The sequence below is a fragment of the Zeus faber genome, assembly GCF_960531495.2.
Source record: "Zeus faber genome assembly, chromosome: 2".
In the NCBI taxonomy this organism is placed as follows: domain Eukaryota; kingdom Metazoa; phylum Chordata; class Actinopteri; order Zeiformes; family Zeidae; genus Zeus; species Zeus faber.
The window spans coordinates 16,723,284-16,741,974 of record NC_137189.1 but is presented as its reverse complement, the minus strand read 5'-3'; the positions used below and the strand labels follow the sequence as shown (position 1 = coordinate 16,741,974).

The window sequence follows — 18,691 nt, the reverse complement described above, 5'->3', positions numbered from 1 at the left end:
GATCCTCGGTCGACTTTGTGAAGTTAGACACTAACACCGGGTAAAATATTCAGCACTTGCAATGTTTTGTGGTTTGTAATGTTTTTATTCTGTTGTAAAAAAGAAAGTGCAAGTTATAACTATTTGGAAGTTGTAATGAAATACTATAGGAGAATAAATTCCTTTACAATAAATACTAAAGGTTTCATATCGCCTGAATTTGACCAGGTGTAGATTGGCTTCAAAGCACACGTCAGTGCCTGTAAATATCTTTGTTTAAATATGAATCTTATTGCAAACCCAGACATGTGTGACGTGATTTCAAGGATCAAGCAGAGGTAATTACATGAGTGCCTTTCGCCTTTACCTACATTGTCTGTATATCGCTTGTAGGGAAGCCCACACCACTTTCCATAATTGTACTTCACATAGTCACAAATATGAAACAGTGAATTTTTAACAGCTTATACATTGGTGAGATACAGGAGCGCCAGTAAATGTCATTGTAGAGCAATTACTGGATTCTGCAATTTGATGTGCGGTGGCTGGCTCTGTCGTGCGCTTCACAAAGGAATGGCAGCCGTTGCACTTGTGCATTAGTGGATTTGACCGGTTTTATTGGAAAATCTTCAAAATAAACAAAAATGGCACAGCAGTATACAAATCTCAAAATGCATATAGCCAGTAGAAATACTGCAGTTCCCTCAGTGTATATATTTATTTTGACTCACTAGAAAATCATTACATGATAACAGGGAAGGTGCTGGTCGTGACACACATGCTTCGGTTTGGAGAACGGAGCTGTTTTTTACATCTGTGTGCGTGTGTGTGTGTTTGTGTGTGTCTGTGTGTGGGGTTAGAGCAGCGGGGCCCCTGCCATAGTGTGTGCTCAAGTAATATGGTGGGTCTGTTTGATATACTGTGGACAAACTGCGGTTTGATGCCAGATTTGCATATATAGAACACTTGTTCCATGTTACTATATGAATGAATATATCAAAGACTTATCACCGATAAATACATGTTAGTGGCATTTCCATTGAAAAAAAAAAAAAAAAAAAGAAGAAGAAAGGAAGCGATTGCACTGTAACTTATTTTCCACTGGGTACAACTTGTTAGACGTCCTTACTCGGGTCGAATGACAAAGTGAAAACAAGCACAACAGTCAGAAATCACGAAATTGAACGAGAATAAATGGACAGAACGATTGGAAGGGGGAGGAAGGTTAACGTGAAAAATCACTGAAATGTTTGTGCTCCGAGAGGAACTAAGAAGTATAGAGAGCTTTGGGTTTTTGGGCTGAGCCGTTGGGGGCCGTGCCCAGCCGGCGTCTCTCTCAGGCTTGTCTGATTTTGGATGGGGTGTAGTTCTTGTCCACAGACTCGTCCTGTAGAAACATGTGCAGGCAACGTTCGTTCTGGGCCAGAGGGTGACCCGCCACTCTGAAACACACACACGGCAAACACCACAAACAGGTTTGTACATTGAAAAGTACCAAAAAAATAAAAAATAAAAATCTCTGCATTGCATGTGGTCTTGGAAGTAGATTCACAGTTCATATATGTCACGTCTCATGATCTGCGGGGCTGCTTTCATGTATTAAAAGAAACAGTCAGATTAAATCACTTATCAAGCCACTGGAAGGAATGAGAGTTAAGGTCATCACATAAAAATGAGCCTGCAGATATGGAGAGAGGAAAAATATGGACTTCATAAATCTCGATCTTTCTGGACAAAAAAAGCCCCTCCTGCATTAAATGTGTACAATTCATGAAGTACACAAATACAAAAACACAAATATGTATTTCAATCAGGCTAAAGTCCACATTTGAATTTCTTCAAAATGCTTAATGCTCTATGTTGTTCCGTTTCTGCAAATCTGTTTAATTGGAAAATAAACAAATCAACAAATACATTTTACACACACACACACACACACACACACACACACACCTTAATTACCTTCTAATTGCTCCTCAGCCTCTAGTAAGCTGGAGCTACAGAATTATCTACAATGACCAAATGATCAACTCTTTTTCTGCCAAGTGCAATAAATACACAAAATGTTGTCATGTTACTGAGGCAGAGTTGATATGTCCACTGATAAGTATCACAGTATTAAGGACATTCTTCATAGTGGGTGGCGTTCACACAGTAGTAGGGGTTCTACAGACATAATGATCAGAATTTATATATTTATAGTCTTGTTCTCAACTTCACATTGGTAAATGAGTGAAATTCGATAAACTCATTTGAACCATATAAACAAAGCAGTGCTGCTTGAATAACGCCGCAAGAGACTTAACGGTTAAAAACATGTGCGTGAACTATGCGTGGTGTCCATCACTGTGTAAACGACTCCAAATTCAAAGCACCGTGTGAGAAGTAATGAAACGCCAAAGCTCAAGGTAGTTTGCTTGACGTATGGTTGAATAGTTATTTGCCATTTCTTGGGACTACTCTCCATTTTCATGTTACTTTGTGTGCCCAAAATGTGCGTCTCGCAACTGTTAAAGGACAGGTTCGTGACCCCGAAAATGCTGGTTCCCATCATTTATAACTGTTCATAGCACAACTTCGCTAAAAGCTTTAGTTTTGAGAAACTTTGCGCTCTGCTGCAGCTTTTCACTATGTTCAAATGCAGTGCAAACAACATTAAATCTCCTTTTTTGAAAAGAGGAAACTAGCATTAGAGTCTGAATGTTTTAAGTAATAGTGACATCACATTTTAATAAAAACAATTTTATTTGAAATTGCCGCAGTAGGAAGCAGCGCAACATTATGTTTCTAATAAAATGCATGGTTCGCAAACATTTATTCTCGGTATAAAATATGAAAACTGTCCGACTATAATGTTAGCTTCCCGTTTTCGATAGGAGATTTAATGTTGTTGTTTTTTTTTAAGGCTTAATGGTTTTCCCCACTGGACTGCATGGGAGCACAGTGTGAAGCTGCCGCAGACCGACACGTGATCATGATAGTGATCATGATAGTAAAGCATAGTTGTTCTCTTAAGCTATAAATGACGACAACCAGCAACTTAATAAGGCCTGGGTTAGACAACGGCAAACTCATCCTTGAGATATAGATATGAAGATAGTACTGTTTATCACCGGTGACTGACCCCGCACCCCACCTGCTTTGCCATTAGCTTTGCTTTGAATGTCCATTAAATGATGACGAGGGGCATAAAGAGAATGAGCCAGTGCACCTGAGACTGCCCCGTTGAAAAGAAATAATGAAATTCTTAGAACAGCGAATTTAGACAATAATGACACGGCGGAACTTTTTTGTTTCAAATTTACAGGTCAAATACCACAGCTAGATTCTTTTTTTAATTGAAGGACCCCCACCCCTTCCCCCATCCTTCACTTATTACGCCAAAAAAAAGAGGGTTAGCTTGAGCTTGAATACAACCCCACCCCCCGCCACTTAGAGAAGCCTGTCCTGATTGAAAAAGCCGACAGTTCTGCTCCGTTCTCCCCCTCCCAAGTTGTTTTGGAGTAATAATCATATTTACCATTTCAAAAGATTTCCTCCTCACAATGCTCTCAATCACAGATTAAACAACGCTGGCAGCCAGTTCAATCGCTATCAAGTCCAAACAATGATATGATCAACAGTAGTGTTTCCATGTACAGCCAGTAAGATGGGGTTTATTTAGGTGGGGGGGGGGGCTTAATTACTAACATATTCTCATTTCCATTTCTTTAATAACAAAACAAACTTTTATCATATATTTTTTTTCCCCCTCAACTATCTTTGTACACTTAATATTCCAACAGGTACCGGTGAAGCATTTGCACATGAAACAAGGATGATGGCAAAGTCTGCAATCAAAGCAAAATAATTACAATCGCACTGTAACTTTTATTGTTGAGTGGCGGGGAGCGAGGACGCGCTGGATCAAAAATAAGCCAGGGTGCACACACCAGCCCTCAAGGAACCACTCGCTGTAATTTGAGCCGCAATTATCATAAATTACACATCAACAACAAAACAAATGGTGGAAAAATGATGTTCGCGTATTGCGGCGCGCACTTGTGTCCCCTTTTGGCTGTTTCCGTCTTGTGCAATGTAATTACCGCAGAGAAACGAGGAGAAGAGCGGGAGAAGACTGAGCCTCCTCGACGGGTTCAGTTTGTTGACAATATGAAGAAAAAGTAAAATAAAAGTTGAGACTCTTGGCGAACACAAAAGGTCTCGGAAAATTGGGAGGAACAACAAAAGCGTTTGACTGTGACTGGAATGACAGTGAAGCAGATGTTCTTATTTTAATACGGTGGCTTGTTGTTGTTCTCATGCAGGAAGTGAGATAAGATAACTTGGTTAAGACTTGATCAGAACTTACTTGTTTAGAAATTGCTCCAGACCCTGTCTCCGCTCCTCAATGAAGGAGTCGTCGAAGATCCCGTCGTCCCCGCGGAACGGGAGCTGCCGGAACAGAGCTTTGCCCGGGAGAGGGGGGACCACCACCTGGGGCCCAAGCCCGAAGCATAAAGCAGGAGTTATTATTTCTCAAACATTATTTATCTTTCAAGGGCATCATTAAGGACAGTAACCGCACAGTGGACTAACCATTGGATGTTCTCAAATTGCCTTATACACATACAAACAGACAACTACTACGTTAATGACGTCCATTTCCACGTGCTCGACTCTACGTCAACACAATTACACACAAAGTGAAAAGCTGAATTATAAAAGGGACCAGCTTTCAAATTGATGGAACCTAACGAGAGATGGAAAACATCTTTCAGCTCCTTTGTATGGAGTTCCTTAGTTGAAAGCCTCTACTCAGACACGGTGAACCAAATAACATCCCATTTCTGCGGTTGCGTGCATCATTTCCACGGGACTTATGTGCCTGGGTGTTCCGTACATTTCGAGGACGTGGAGCGGGGGTCTGATGGTGGCGATTTGTGTGTAGAGTTCACCTCCGTGGCTCACCTTGCTCTCCCTCTCCAGCTCGACTCTTAACCACTCAAAGTCACTGTACCGCCGCCGCACGCGGGACTCCTTCAGCTTGAAGATCGGCAGGTTAGTCTGAGGACACACAAACATCGGCGGATGATTAAAAATGTCAGAGATGCAGACCTATCAACGGAGCCCACGAATGAATGAGGGGGCCATCCGTAAAAGAATGGCGCTCGAGTCATAGGAATTAATTAGGGCTTGAAAAACAACTTGGCTACTGCACCAGACAACCTGAAAAAAACATGTTTGGTAAAGAGTTCAATCTCAAGGTCGCGGGTCGAGATGTTTCCTTGCGAGAATTTGTGAGGAGAGCTTAGCCTTTCGTTTGGCGACGTAAGACTATGGAAAAACGAATAACGAAATAAACATTTTTGGCCACGGCCATATCAACTGTACCCAGAATTCGAGAGAGTCAATTTGGAAACTGTGATGCGTGTTTGGCCTCATGTTTAAACTTTGTGGTCTTTTGAAGTTGTTTTTTTTGTCCTTTTCATTTTATTTGTTCTCATGGGGCTTGAATATAACATCCATTTTTTCCAGGTACAGGGGAGGGAAAAAAAATCTTTAGAAATATATTGCTGAAGGTTTTTATTTGTTTCCAATGTCACCCATCGATGTGAAGAAAAGGCACTGCACGCCAGCCATTTAGTGGCAGAAAAATCATAGGCACTGGCATGAGATTGTGCCGGAAGCAGAAGAGAAATGTTTACTTTTGTAGTAGGTTGGGGCTTAGCCTTGACTTTTTGAGACAGGGGGGAGGGGGTAAAGATAAAAACATAATTATAAAAAATCCACAAAGAACCAAACTGAATCGAAAAATTGAAATGTGTCCCAGGGTGAAGAAGAAAAAAAAAAGTTCTCTTATAATTTGCTCACCAAGGTCTAATGCACTCAGACTGTTTTGTGTCTATGTGCCTGTGTGTACATCTCTGGGCAAGTGCACACATGTCATTTTAATCTTAAGTTGCTGCTTACAAGTACCTGAGAGTGAATTTCATATTAAAAAAAGGGGAGCCGCTTCGACATTGACGGATAACACTGAAGCAAACAGCACATTAGCGCACAATGCCAAAGCTCTTCACTAGTTCTGATGATGCATGGCCATCCCGCGCCACAATGTACACATGAGGAGGGAAGGGGGGGGGGCGGGGGGGGGGGAATAAATCATTTCATCGGCGTGGCCACAATCGCAGAAGGTCAGAATTCATGGAGGGAGGGAGCACCCATGACAGCGAGCGGATGCAGCGGGCGGGCGCATTGTGAGCGGCGGACCGATCGATGGGCCTATGGCGGTTACTGTGTGCGGCGAGAGAAATGGAGAGTTAACTAGTGAACTGAGTAAAAGGCTGAACAAAACAAAGAACGAGGAAAATAAGTGGATGTGTTCAATGCACATGAGAAGGTGTGGAAGGGCTGTGAGCTTCATCTCGTCTGTGGAGGACTAATTGAGCAGGAGGAGGAGGCCACAGGGGGGGCCGGCCTTTTCCTTCTCATGCCCCCCCCCCCTAACCCCCACACACACTCTTTCCCCTTCTTCTCTGATATTAAGTCTTTTTTTTTTTTTTGCCCTTGAGACTCCTCGAGGGTTGGTTTTTTTGTGGAAAACGCAGACCTTCATTTCCTCTCTTCCGAGCGCCGTCCTCCTGCTCCATCTTCAAAATGTATTGACCTCCTCTCCCTTCCACACACACGTGGGGACGGACCGAACCCCTTTCATCAGATTTCATAATGGCCATCTCGGCTCTGAGTTTCAACAAAGGGTTAACAAGGAAAATGTATTTTTACATTTATTTTATTATTATTATAAACCACTGGATGCCGGTAATTTATGTTGTAATTTGACTCTTTAAATTTAATTCAAGCCTCAATCAAATGTTTGGAAAGAACAAGCAGTTAGGGCTCCAGCTTTAGAAACCGTTTCCTCTCACTCAAGGATAAACTCCAAGGCTCCCCCATATCGAACTTTGCCCCCTTGTTTGGAGCGAGGGTTATCCAGGTGAAATTGTCAGACCCAGCCTCCCCTTTCTCCAACTCCGCCACCTCCCAAAAGAAGTGGGATTATCTTAGTTTTATCGCCACGGTGCCCTGGCTTTAGCCCCCGTGTCCCCTCGCTGCAAGGGCCCCTCCCTGGCTGCCTCGCAGCACGGAACGCCGCAAAGTTAATCCCCCAACACAACAGATCATAGTTACAGGTAATTTGCCACCGCTGTGACGCTAATCCCATCGCGTGCGTGTGGAAAGTGCATACTGGGCTGGATTGCACGCGCAAACTCAGAGGCGCATACACCGCGCCATTAAACACACAGGTGTTTTACATTTGACCAGTTGCACAGCAACAAAAAAAAAACAAAAAAAAAAACATAATGGCGCACATTTTCGAGCTTCCTCGTATGCATAAAACTGCTGAGTGCTCACCTCGAGACAAAGGAGCAGGCGGAGGGAGAAGAATGGGGAAAGAAAGTCACCTGCCCTTTCAATCCTTTCTCCCACTAAAAACCCTGTGATTAAGAGATTGCCGTTACAGGGCCGCAGGGGGTCAGCATTGAAAAGTGATCCCCCCCCCCCCCCCTCCCCCTCTCTACCTCCTAAAACAGGTTTCGCTGGCCTCTGTTTTCTTGGCTGGTTAGAGTTTAGGGTTAGGGTGTCCCCGGTCACTGCAGCCCGCTGTGGGGCCTTTCATTTAGCGGTCTGTGGGCACAATTTGTCCCACACACTTTCTGAGCAGTGAGCTGAGTGTGGCTGGAGGAGGGTAGGAGAGGTTATGTGAAGCGGGAGAAACCCAGAAAAAAAACAACAACACAGGTTTTAATCCGCTCCACCTCCAAACACCAAAACCATTGTCGACCCGCTAATTTTGGCCCCTTTACCTGCGCGATGCGACGCGCGTTGAAATTCCTGACGCTGGCGCATAAATGGACAGGAATATCCCTGTATCATTCCATCACTTCATATTCCATTTAGAATCCAAAATCAGAAGTTATTGAAATTTTCGCGCTTGGCGCGCCGTAATGTTGTGAGTGTGGGGATCGCACCGTGGGGACCACAGTGGAGAACTCCCACGCTCCACACCAATCCCCACTCCCCATCGCTGAAGGACTGGTGCGCGCACCGGCAGCATGGAGTATCCGTGCGCGGTTGCTCCATGCTGCTTCTACTGTAGTGTTAGGTCGTTCGTGAATGATCCGATTCTTTTGAACGGCTCAAAACACTTTTCTTTTTCAAAGTTTTAGGTTTTTTGTTTTTTTTGTTTTTTTTAATCGCTGTCTCCTTTACTGTTTTATTCCCAATCACACTGGCACCATGACACGCCTCTTTTTCGATGTGTTCATGACGTCCAACATGGCGCACCAGAAAAAAAAACTGCATTTCACCTGGCAATAGGAAACGTGTCAATCACCTATTTTTAGCGGCTGGGTCAACCTGCTAATTTTGGTGTTAAAACAGTATAAGATAAAGAGTATGTTGGTATGTTCTGCTTTTGGAGAGGTTCTCAAAGAGGGTATTATGTATGCAGATATATACCAGGATGTTACTGAAAGACCCAGGGCTACTCTGCTTAAGTTTTCCCAGGATAAATAAAGGCTACTTTTTGCTTTTAGCTCCTATTTTTATCATTGAGTGAACAAAATAATTGAATTTGCGGTTTCATGACTGCATCTGTGTAGACCTATTCTCAAGCTACCTTATCCCACTCCATGTGCATACAGATATGACAGTCATATTGCCTTTGCTGCTGTCAGAAATCTGTCGGCTTCAATAGAAAAGTGTGGAATACATTTCTATAAAGTTCAGTGCAAACAATTCCCACAAAAATCGACACATGGTGTGAAACGGCTTTTAGGGGCATATGTACGTTAAAAGCCTACCCTGCAATGGAAGAGCATGGGAAGCATCATGTGTAGGAGACAATATCATAGTCTCATTAAAAATGGACTGAAAAGAGCTAAAACCCTTCAAAAGAACTAGCGAGATAGAGATGGAGAGAGAGGGAAAGGGAGAGGGAGAGATCACTCGTCTCCAGAGAAAATGGTTCAAGGCCACCAATGCATTAGCTTTTAGCAGGATGGATTAAGTCAAGTTTGAAAGTGTGCATCCTTAACCTCCCATGGCCTCTTCTTACCCCTCCCACAGTACTCCCTTTCAGAATAATGGCATTAAAAAAAATGGCAACACAATACCACCTCATCGCATCATATTCCAAACGGGAAAAAGAAATGGGGAACAAAAGCCGTGGGGCTTGTGGGTCTTTCGCTCTCCTCTCTCTGGGTGCTCTTTTCACTCACTCGCTCCTCTCACTCATTCATTCACTTGTTCACTCACTCACTGGCCTCTGCAACCCAACAGCCTTCCTCCTCTCCCCGGCTCGCCTAGCTGGCAAAAAGCTGCTTTGTTGCCATAGTATCAACTCCCACTTTTGATACTGTCATTTCAAGTAGGATATGGTAGCCTTGATACAATATGTTCCCCATTTCCATTAAAATAGTTGTCGGAGAGGATGCTGTAGACTTTGGATTACACTTGACTGTGCCTGACAAGCCCCCCCCCCCCGCCCCCACCTCTCACCCATTTTATTAATGACCAAAGGGTTTTTTTGTCCCCCACAACCCTCCCCACCCAAATGGAGAGAGAGAGAGAGAGAGAGAGAGAGAGAGAGAGAGAGAGAGAGAGAGAGAGAGAGAGAGAGAGAGAGAGAGAGAGAGAGAGAGAGAGAGAGAGAGAGAGAGAGAGAGAAAAGAAAGAGAAAGAAAAGCTATGGTAGTGGAGACAGGGAGGGGTGAGAGCGAGAGCGAGAGACAGCTATAACAGGCCTATTATGTGGCCCTATCCATAAACAAAGTAGGATCCCAAAGTTCACTCTCCTGAGTGTTCTCTCGGGAAGGGATGGGAACCAGAATGTCTAATACAATCCCCCTCCCCAATTTGTTTGTCAACTTCCACGCAAATACAGTATGACGCTGGGGGGTAGCGGTGGGGTGTCAGGCAAAGATCTATTAGGGCGACATTAAAAAGGACAGCGCAGAGCCTCTTCAGTCCATTTGGAACATGAAAAACATCAGCACAGGGAGAAATAATCCTGCCATCTTGTCCTCTCAGCATCTGTGTAGAAAGACATGAGTGCGCCTAAAAAGGACAAACACCACTGTCCTAAAAAAAAGAAAGCTCCTCTTCGCTGTTCAAAAGTGAGCTTTAAGTCAGTCTTCAGTATTATCTCATCTGCTATCTTCAGAGCCCAAATTATATTCGATCTGAAAATACAAACGACGAGCCCACTACTAAGAAGTGACCATGAAATCCCTCTCAGTGCCGGCGCAACATATTTGGCATCTGTTCAATTTGTCATGGGACGATGACTGCGACTGTGAAAGTCTAGAACGTTTTATAGAGTATCATCACCTCATTGTTTTATACTTGTTTACTTAACTGGTGACTTTCTCCGCATGCAGTCAGGGCATAAACATTCAAACAGAATGCACAGGCCTGTGGTGATGTGGAACAAAATCGAAACGCGGCTGAAGACATTGACTCAATTAAAAAGGGGAATGTTAAGACCTCTCCCTAGTGCGTGGACTGTGCAAAATAAATCTACCCACCTTGCATATATAGCCATCACAGAGGCTCAGGTAACCATTCTATGGACGAGACAACTGACTGCACACGGCCGGGAGGGGCAAAGGATAAGTAGGCTGGTGGGGGGTGGCTTTCTGCCCTCCCATGGGTGGGGAGGGAGCAAGGATGGGGAGCAATAGCTTCAACCCCCTCCCCAACCCCCTGGCCCGATTCATTCTTCTCTCCTCTCAATGAGGGGATTAGGCAGAGTCTCTCAGTACGGCCGTAAGGGCTCTCTCAATTTGGGATGAATCGCAGGGTAGTGGTGAGAACAGGGGAGCAGGGAAAATTAGACTGTACGGCATAATTAGAGAAGGGGAAAAAAATCGAACTAAATCCAAATATTATAAGCAGGATGGAAGTGAAACACAAACAAAGCCCATGCTATGTGCTCCTCGCCTTGGTATCTTGCGCACCAGGCCAAACATGCTACAGTTGGGAGCAAAATGCCTCTAAAGAGCGGAGAAGAAAAGAGAAGGAGGAGAGAAGCAAAGCAAAGTTGACACTGTATTTATTGAAAAGTGAGGGATGCTCCTCTTCGTCTTCACTCTAATGCAAAGCAGGGTCACGGAGGGCTACGCGGCACACAATAATGCTGATTACACGCATATGCTAATTATTACACGCTAATCAAGTACAGTAGCTTTATCTTCAGCGCTAATGCCTGGAGACGGCTCCTTTCTCCATTCCCAGCTTCTTCAAGGTAAAGGGAAACCATAAATACTTTATGGCTGCTAACTGATCTAAATATGCCAGGACACTCACCGCAGGGGTGTCAGCCTACACAAACGACAACCACACAAGAGCCAAATCAAGTCGGGGTGAGGTGACTGACCGACTAAAATAATGTGTAATACAATTAAATAGTTTATAATGGCTGACAGAATTTATATAAGTCTTTCATGAATAGAACAGTTTTATAAAATTGTAAAAATTGTTGTCTTTTAACACAACATTTTACAATGGACTGCGGTCTAACTGCAAGCACTTAGTGTACAATAATCTGACAAGACTCACATTTGAAGGAAAAGCTGATCGACCTCCAGGGTTTGTTGAAACAAATGGTAAGTGTGTTTGCATTTTGAATACGTTTAATTTGTTCTCATCCGATTTTATAGTGTGTTCAAATGTAGCGTGAAGCCCTGTGGTGAAAGGTGGGAGAAGTACATTTTACACGTATCTGTTTTTCCCGAAGTATATTCAGTTTCTTCAGTTTGAGAGACTTTGACTCAACTTTTACTCCACTACATTTCAAAGCAAATATCTATATTTTCGACTCTACTTCATTTCTAACAAGATTGCGTTACTTTAGTTTAAAGTTTAAAATGTTGTTAAAACAGAGCAATGGGAATCTTTTTATATAACAAAAGCAAGGCAAGGCAAAGCAAAAAAAATAAAAATTAAATACAAATCAGGGGCTGGATCTATCAAACTGCTAATTTAGGATTGCTCATCAATGATTAGTTCGGCCCAGATAAGTAAATCACTCTAACACCACCAATAGTATTTTAGCGTAAATGATCAGTATCTGCATGAACACTCTTCTGTTACTGTACATACAGTAAGGACTAGATATGACAAGTAGATGTACTTTCAAGAGCAGGTACTTATAATATAAAGAAAATCTACTCAAACTTAGAAGTACTGTAAAAAAATGCATTAAACGGTTGATTTGGCCTTGGGTTGTTAAACTGTAACAGGCAGGATTACACAAGTGAGCGGCGCAATATTTTGCAATAGCCTGTGTCCTGTCTGAAATGTTGCACTAGTCATCTCTCAGTTAAGTAATAAGTCAAATAACCCCCACCCCCACCACCTCCTGGATCCACTTCCTGTGGATGGATATACATTCTGTGGGGGGGGCGCCTGGGGGCTTACTATCCTGTCTCTACAGTCCCAGAGAACCTGACTTCCCAGTTGTACTCCCTTTTCTGTCTACAATGGTAGATCCCAAGTGTAAACGCCTCCACCATATTTTAGAGAAAGATTCCTGCAACATGGTGACCGAATAAGAAAGACAATGTTAACTACTGGTACCACACTTCTACTTTAGTTCAGATTATTGTTGAGTATGACAAATACTATCAATCCCAGGCAGCTAGCACATAGGGTGTGGTAGGAGTTTATCAGTGACAGTCAAGCAGGAGACAGACTCCGGGGGAGGGGAGTAGTTTGTCTATCAACGTTAGGTTTTTCATCGTCCACTGGTATTGTCCATCGTCCATTCTAGTGCCCCCACATGTGGCTTTGTGATGCACATCTTATTAGAATGGTTAACTGTTGTCTTGTCACAAAATTATCAACCAAACCGTCAAAAATTATTACCACAAAAATAGTCATAAAATTGTTATATCTGCTGCAACAGTGCTACAGTAGAGTATGCACGCACATCCATATAAATGCATGTGTTTTTTTCTATATATGTAGTGCTTATACCTATTTTTAATTATTTATTATTACTCTACCTACTTAGTTTTGCACAGCATTTGGATTTGCCCCTATCACTGCACCGTCCTTGAGGATGACGATGATGTTTGTGACAAATTAAGTATCTTGAATCAAAACAGACAACGACAAAAGTTAAGTGTGAACAACATGCTAGCTGCGAGTGACAGCAGCTGGGTAAAACAGACGCGCAGACAAATGGGGAAACTTTTCAAAAATGACATTTTTCCCCTCAGTGACGGGACGTTTACAGATCTCACAAACATTCCACCCGACTCAGATAAATCATTGCAAGGGATTGATAGTCACGGCTAATGTTGATTTCGACCTGAGTAGACCTAATAGCATGCTAGTTAGCGATAGCTTCTTTTAATCCGCCCCCCCCCCGAAATACATGCACAGGAAGGGGGGGGGGGTTAGCATGCTAACGTTTAGCCCCCTGTCAGGTGGGACGCTCACCTTCAGCCTGATCTCATACGTGGTGAACCTGCCCCTGCCGACCCCCACCGTCTCGGGGTTGCTCACATCGATCTCCAGGAAGTTGCTGGGGGGTCCGTACGCGTCGTTCAGGTTCTGGGGCTTGGTGAATAGCCTCCTGGTGTCTGCTATGGTGTCCGCCATGTCTCCCCCCCGTCCTGCCAGGAACCCGGATGTGCCGCACTTCCGGTCAGCTGACGCACAGCTGACGTTCAGCTGACGCCCGGCGCGCGCTGCTTGTTGTTGTTGTTTACATTCGGGCTCTGAACAGAGGACAGTGTTTACATGGTGGCATAAGTATGAACCGCTCTGTATAATATATATGTACATATATATGTATGTATGTATATATATATATATATATATACATGTGTGTGTGTGTGTGTGTGTGTGTGTGTGTGTATGCAAACCTGCTCAATTTCATATTGTTGATAGTGTGGTTGTTGATAGAGCTTTATTGTTCATTCCTAGCAGTGAAGAGCAACGTGACCTGCGCGGCACACGGAAGCAATTCACAAGGAAATACCTAAAATCTAACAAAACTACAAATAGGAAACGATAAATAAATACTGCAACCCACGATTTTTAATAAGAAATAAGAAAGAAATATGAACATATACGTTCGGTGTTGCTGTAAAAACCGGTTCCTGTTCAGAGATCAGAAGTGTCAATAAAGTTGTATGACTTTGTAGCAACATGGCGGCCTGCGCGCTGCCCGTAGTGGCTCGCTGCGTTCGCCTGAAGCTGCGCTCTCCACATGCCGCGTCTTCGATCCGCTGCTGTCTCACCCTTGAAGGTACAGTCAGTGTTTGTTCGGTTTGTTCTGTGGTTATTGTAAATGAGCTCAATGGAAGAGGGGGAGACTCACACGGCGACGGAGCTTCATGGAGGCGTTGTGTATTTCGTGAATATGGAGGAACTTGCACAGCTTCCTGTTTTTAATACAGTGTGAATTTTTAATTACGGGGCTTATTGTTTACTGTCTGCTTTTAGGTGGGTTCAATGGGCAAATTGTTCTATTCTCCTTTTCTGTTTTCTATCTGTCTGTCTGTCTGTCTGTCTGTCTGTCTGTCTGTCTGTCTGTCTGTCCGTCCACGATTTCAGGATTCCACACAGGATTGACAGTGTCCACCACCCAGGACAGTCAGACTCTCAGACACTATGACAGCCTGATCCAGGGTCTGTGTCTGGAGGAGGATGTCCAGCAAAGACGTGTTCTCCAACAGTTGGCTCAGTTGCAGAACACCTTAAAGAGTTACTGTAATTCTGGCTACTTGAAGCCACCCACACCAGTGGTAAATAGAAGTGATGACCACTCCAACCACAGAAATGGAGAGGACTCCATACGAAGAAAAACTGATAATGAAGAGGCTGATTCTCCCAAAAAGGTAAAGGAGTAACACCACAACTCACCGTCACACATCACTCATTAATCAGTTCATTGGTCTGTGGCTGATATTTGACTGGTTATGTCTAAGATTATTTTGATTACAAGAAAATCCCATATTTGATGTTCATCTCATATTTATTTAGCTGGCATGTTATAAGAAACAGCCATTCAATGTATTTGCGTTATGTATATGCTTTATTTATATATGCCATTGTTGTTGGCACTGTCCACTTTTCACTGGAAGAATGCACTGATCGGATATCCGCAAGAAGTGAAAGGCATCTGCAGTGAATTTGATTAAACCAGCCTAGCTAGTTGTTGTCAGTAAACCGTGAGTAAAGATGAACATTCCCAAAAACAAAAATACCTTCGGATGAAAAAAAATATTCCCACCACCTCAACTGTCCAAAAAGAACAACCCACAATTAAATCTATCACAAGAACCAAACAAAGTGATGGTTTCAGAGCAAAGACCAGGGTGAACCTGGATCTTGGGGGAGAAAAAAAAGTTGCATTTTCAAATGGAATTTTGAGACACTGAATTTTCCAATCAACACCCTCACCAAAAAGAAAATATTAATTTGTTTTTCTTGTGGTTAGAAGAAGAATCCTTATTTATCACGCAACACACCGCACTACAACACATACACACAGACATGCACGTGCTTTTGGATGGTGGCCGGTGAAATGTGGCCTCTGCACTTGACCCATCCTGGCTTGTCCTTCCTCCGGGGGGGGGGGCAGCCAGGAGCAGGTTGATTGTTTTTCTATATAATATACAACCAAAATCCCATAAAGCAAGCAGTTGTCACTTATGTAGTGTTGTTGTATGTGTTTGCCTGTTCTAGGGACAGTGTGTGCAGGGGTATAGCTTTCAGGACCAGTTTGGTCGGTGTGGGAATTAGGATTTGTGCGTACCGAAGAGAATTGAAACTGCAACCACTAGGCAGCATTCTTAATTCACTTCCCATTGGGGCTCAATACATCGATATTGGTACCGATATACCAATATATGATAGTTTGGTGAGGATTATGAGTGCTTTCATAAAATATCTACACTCAATACATTTACATTTACATTTTACATTTAGCAGACGCTTTTATCCAAAGCGACTTACAATTGTACAAACACCGACGGACGCAGCCATCAGGAGCAATTAGGGGTTAATTGTCTTGCTCAAGGACACTACAGCATGCTAGCAGGAGGAGCCTGGGATCGAACCAGCAACCTTTAGATCACTAGACCACCAGCTCTACCGCCTGAGCCACCATCCCCCCTCCCCACCATCCCCTCAATAAATATCATTGGTAACGTGGATATTATAACCAGAAGATAGAGGCATGCATTAGAACAGGAAAGTTCAGGAAATTGCTTTACTTTATTGTAATGCAGCCTTAAAGACAACATTGAACTAAATCACAATATTACTATAACCAATGACCCGGATGATATCTCTCATACAACAATATCAATGTTGTAGCCATATATCGCCCAACCCTTCTTGCCATCCAGTACAATGAGCCTTTCCTCTCAACAGTATCTGACTTATCTCTCTGCCTTTCCAAGTATCTTGTCTGTTCTGACACATCAGGGGCAAATTCTCATTTGCCCCTGAAAGTAATTTCTAATTCGCAACCCCTCTGATGGCCTCTATGGATTGTGTTATCTTGTTTTGTTTTCACCTTTTGTTGTTTACACCAAAATCAACAGAATGGACTTATGTCTACATACGCCGTGGGTTTGTCATGAGCCTTTTACAGTATGGCATCTGGGCACTTAATCCGTCATAATGCTCTATTGACGTCGCACATATGGAAGCACTTTGGGGAATCCGCTGCACTGTACCCCAGTTGCATTTAGTGATGGTGGCCCTGGGGACTCAGGTCAAAGGGAGGGTAGGGGTCTGGGAAGTGTATTGTGTGTGTGGATTTTGGAACAGTGCAGGCGGCTGTTGTTGTTTTTAGGTCAGGGGAGCTGACTGTCTAGTATTTGGTGGTGAGATTTTTTTGTTGGTTGGCTGGCACAGACACACAGGGTTAGGCAGAGATTTTGGAAGGCAGCAGGGCAGACCTCCTGCTGGGCTTGTCCCGGCACCCCTCTCACTCTCACCGTTCCGATGCAGTAATGAGGGGATCCCTATTGTCCCGGGCATTCTTGTCCTTTTTGCTTTTGATTCCGGACTCTGACAGATACTTTGGTGTTAGGCTGTCAACACCCCCCACTCCACCATCACCGCCACCACCACCACTACCACCCCTTCCCTTCTTCCACCTTATTTCTTAGCCTGTCTCACACACGCACACCCACTGACTGTGTTATGCAGATATCCTTGAATCGGGTCATACCCCTGTTCTCTTGGTGTCTGTTCTTTCCATGAAAGTGCTGCCATTGTCCTCCATTAACTGACCAAGTCTGTGAGGGGAGTACACTTGACTTAATATTGACCCAATATGGCGTGTTTTTGCGGATGGTCGAGTAACAATAGGCTATTGTTCAGGAGGATTCACCCCTTCATGTCAGACCTGCATGATTGATTTCTCCTGTGTAAGGTCCTCATGACTTCAGTTTTTATCATAAATCCTAGCTTAATGAAGACAATTCATAACTTTATTAACTCAATGATATTGTTAGTTCAGAGCAGTTTGGCTGCACTCTGCGAAGGTTGCCTGAAATAGCAGTTTTGCTGAAGCAGCAGAAGCGATCACTCCAGTAACTCGTGAGCTTTCACCTATGGATCAATCTGCGCCTCCTTCCACGGAGGCGAGACCCAAGGCCCAGCCGGGTCAGCTCAAATGGACAAACCGCCTGGAGCTCAGTGACGGACCTCACTGAAGAAAAGCCTTGTCCTTCTCCGCTCTGCCATGGTGCAATGGCTGGCCGCCACTGCTAACAAGTACCCGAGTGCCGGGGGCGTCCTGGGGAAAGTCAGGAAGAAGTCACACGCGGTTATGCGAGAGCAGACAGGAGCAGCTTGTTGCTCTTCCAGAATTTCACTCAAGCCCTGGCAGACCGGACAGAGCGAGGAGGGAAGAGGAAGGAAGAGACGAGACCATGAACACATTTAGTTTTTTTCCTCTCTTGTCTTTTGAATGGAGCTATAACCAGCAATGCTTCCCTCAACAGAACTTCGTAGTTGTACCTCCTGCATAAGCTACAGCATTGAAGGAAAACATTATTTCATTAATAAAAAGTTAGAAGATTACATTGCATTGAGTTCTAGGTATAATGTGTTACTTAAAACCCCCCGTTTGACGCTCAGCGTGGCCACATAGCAAACAGTGTTGTTTTTTTTCTAAGCCGGGACCTTTTTGATGATAGGAGGCAGGCACACAATGACTTCCAGCAGCATCTCAATGCCGTAGCACCGTATCACAATTAGTAGCGCTAAACGGGCTGCACTGAGAAGTCCACTCCATCTCGCATAGAGCCTCATCCATTCCTCCCCGTTTTGTCTGACAAATCCCCCCATTGTTCCCCTGATGATGCTTTTCTTTCGTGGGAACCCGGGCTTGTCTTGTTGATTAGATCCCCTTTGTCTTCCTCCCCTGCAGTGGGCCAGTCTGGAGAATGTGAAACCTCTCACTGTAGTGGTGGCTTAATGCCTCAGCATACTTTGTTTATTAAACTGTGATCCAATCTCATACGGCAATGAATACAACGCAGCAGCTTATATAGGTCACCAGCTATAGTGTCATAGTGCTTTAATAACATATCCTAACGCATTCTTGCATTATTTTGGGTGATCTTTAAGATTTGACCCTTCTCCATTCATAGCTCAGTTAGGGCTGAATTGTCTCCTTTGATTCCTTTTTTTT

General features: G+C 43.7%; 2 protein-coding genes across 3 annotated transcripts in view; one reads left to right on the top strand and one right to left on the bottom strand.

Moving 5' to 3' along the window:
- Window positions 1-568: 568 nt before the first annotated feature.
- Window positions 569-13,645, bottom strand: snx3 (sorting nexin 3). The gene is made up of 4 exons (XM_079996833.1): window positions 13,468-13,645; window positions 4,930-5,025; window positions 4,331-4,455; window positions 569-1,421 (listed from the first exon to the last, which is right to left on the bottom strand). The coding sequence occupies exons 1-4, from the start codon at window positions 13,627-13,629 to the stop codon at window positions 1,316-1,318; spliced, it is 489 nt and encodes a 162-aa protein (XP_079852959.1). The 5' UTR covers window positions 13,630-13,645; the 3' UTR covers window positions 569-1,315.
- Window positions 13,646-13,716: 71 nt separating this feature from the next.
- The window catches only part of afg1lb (AFG1 like ATPase b), a 31,256-nt gene continuing 26,281 nt past the window's right edge, over window positions 13,717-18,691 (top strand). The window contains exons 1-3 of one of the 2 annotated variants that reach the window (XM_080021017.1): window positions 13,717-13,782; window positions 14,178-14,281; window positions 14,590-14,873. In XM_080021017.1, coding sequence (XP_079877143.1) covers window positions 14,182-14,281; window positions 14,590-14,873 — 384 coding nt within the window. In that variant the 5' untranslated portion in view covers window positions 13,717-13,782; window positions 14,178-14,181. Of the gene's footprint in view, window positions 13,783-14,056; window positions 14,282-14,589; window positions 14,874-18,691 lie in introns of those variants that run through there. The other variant, XM_080021016.1, reaches the window with a different exon arrangement.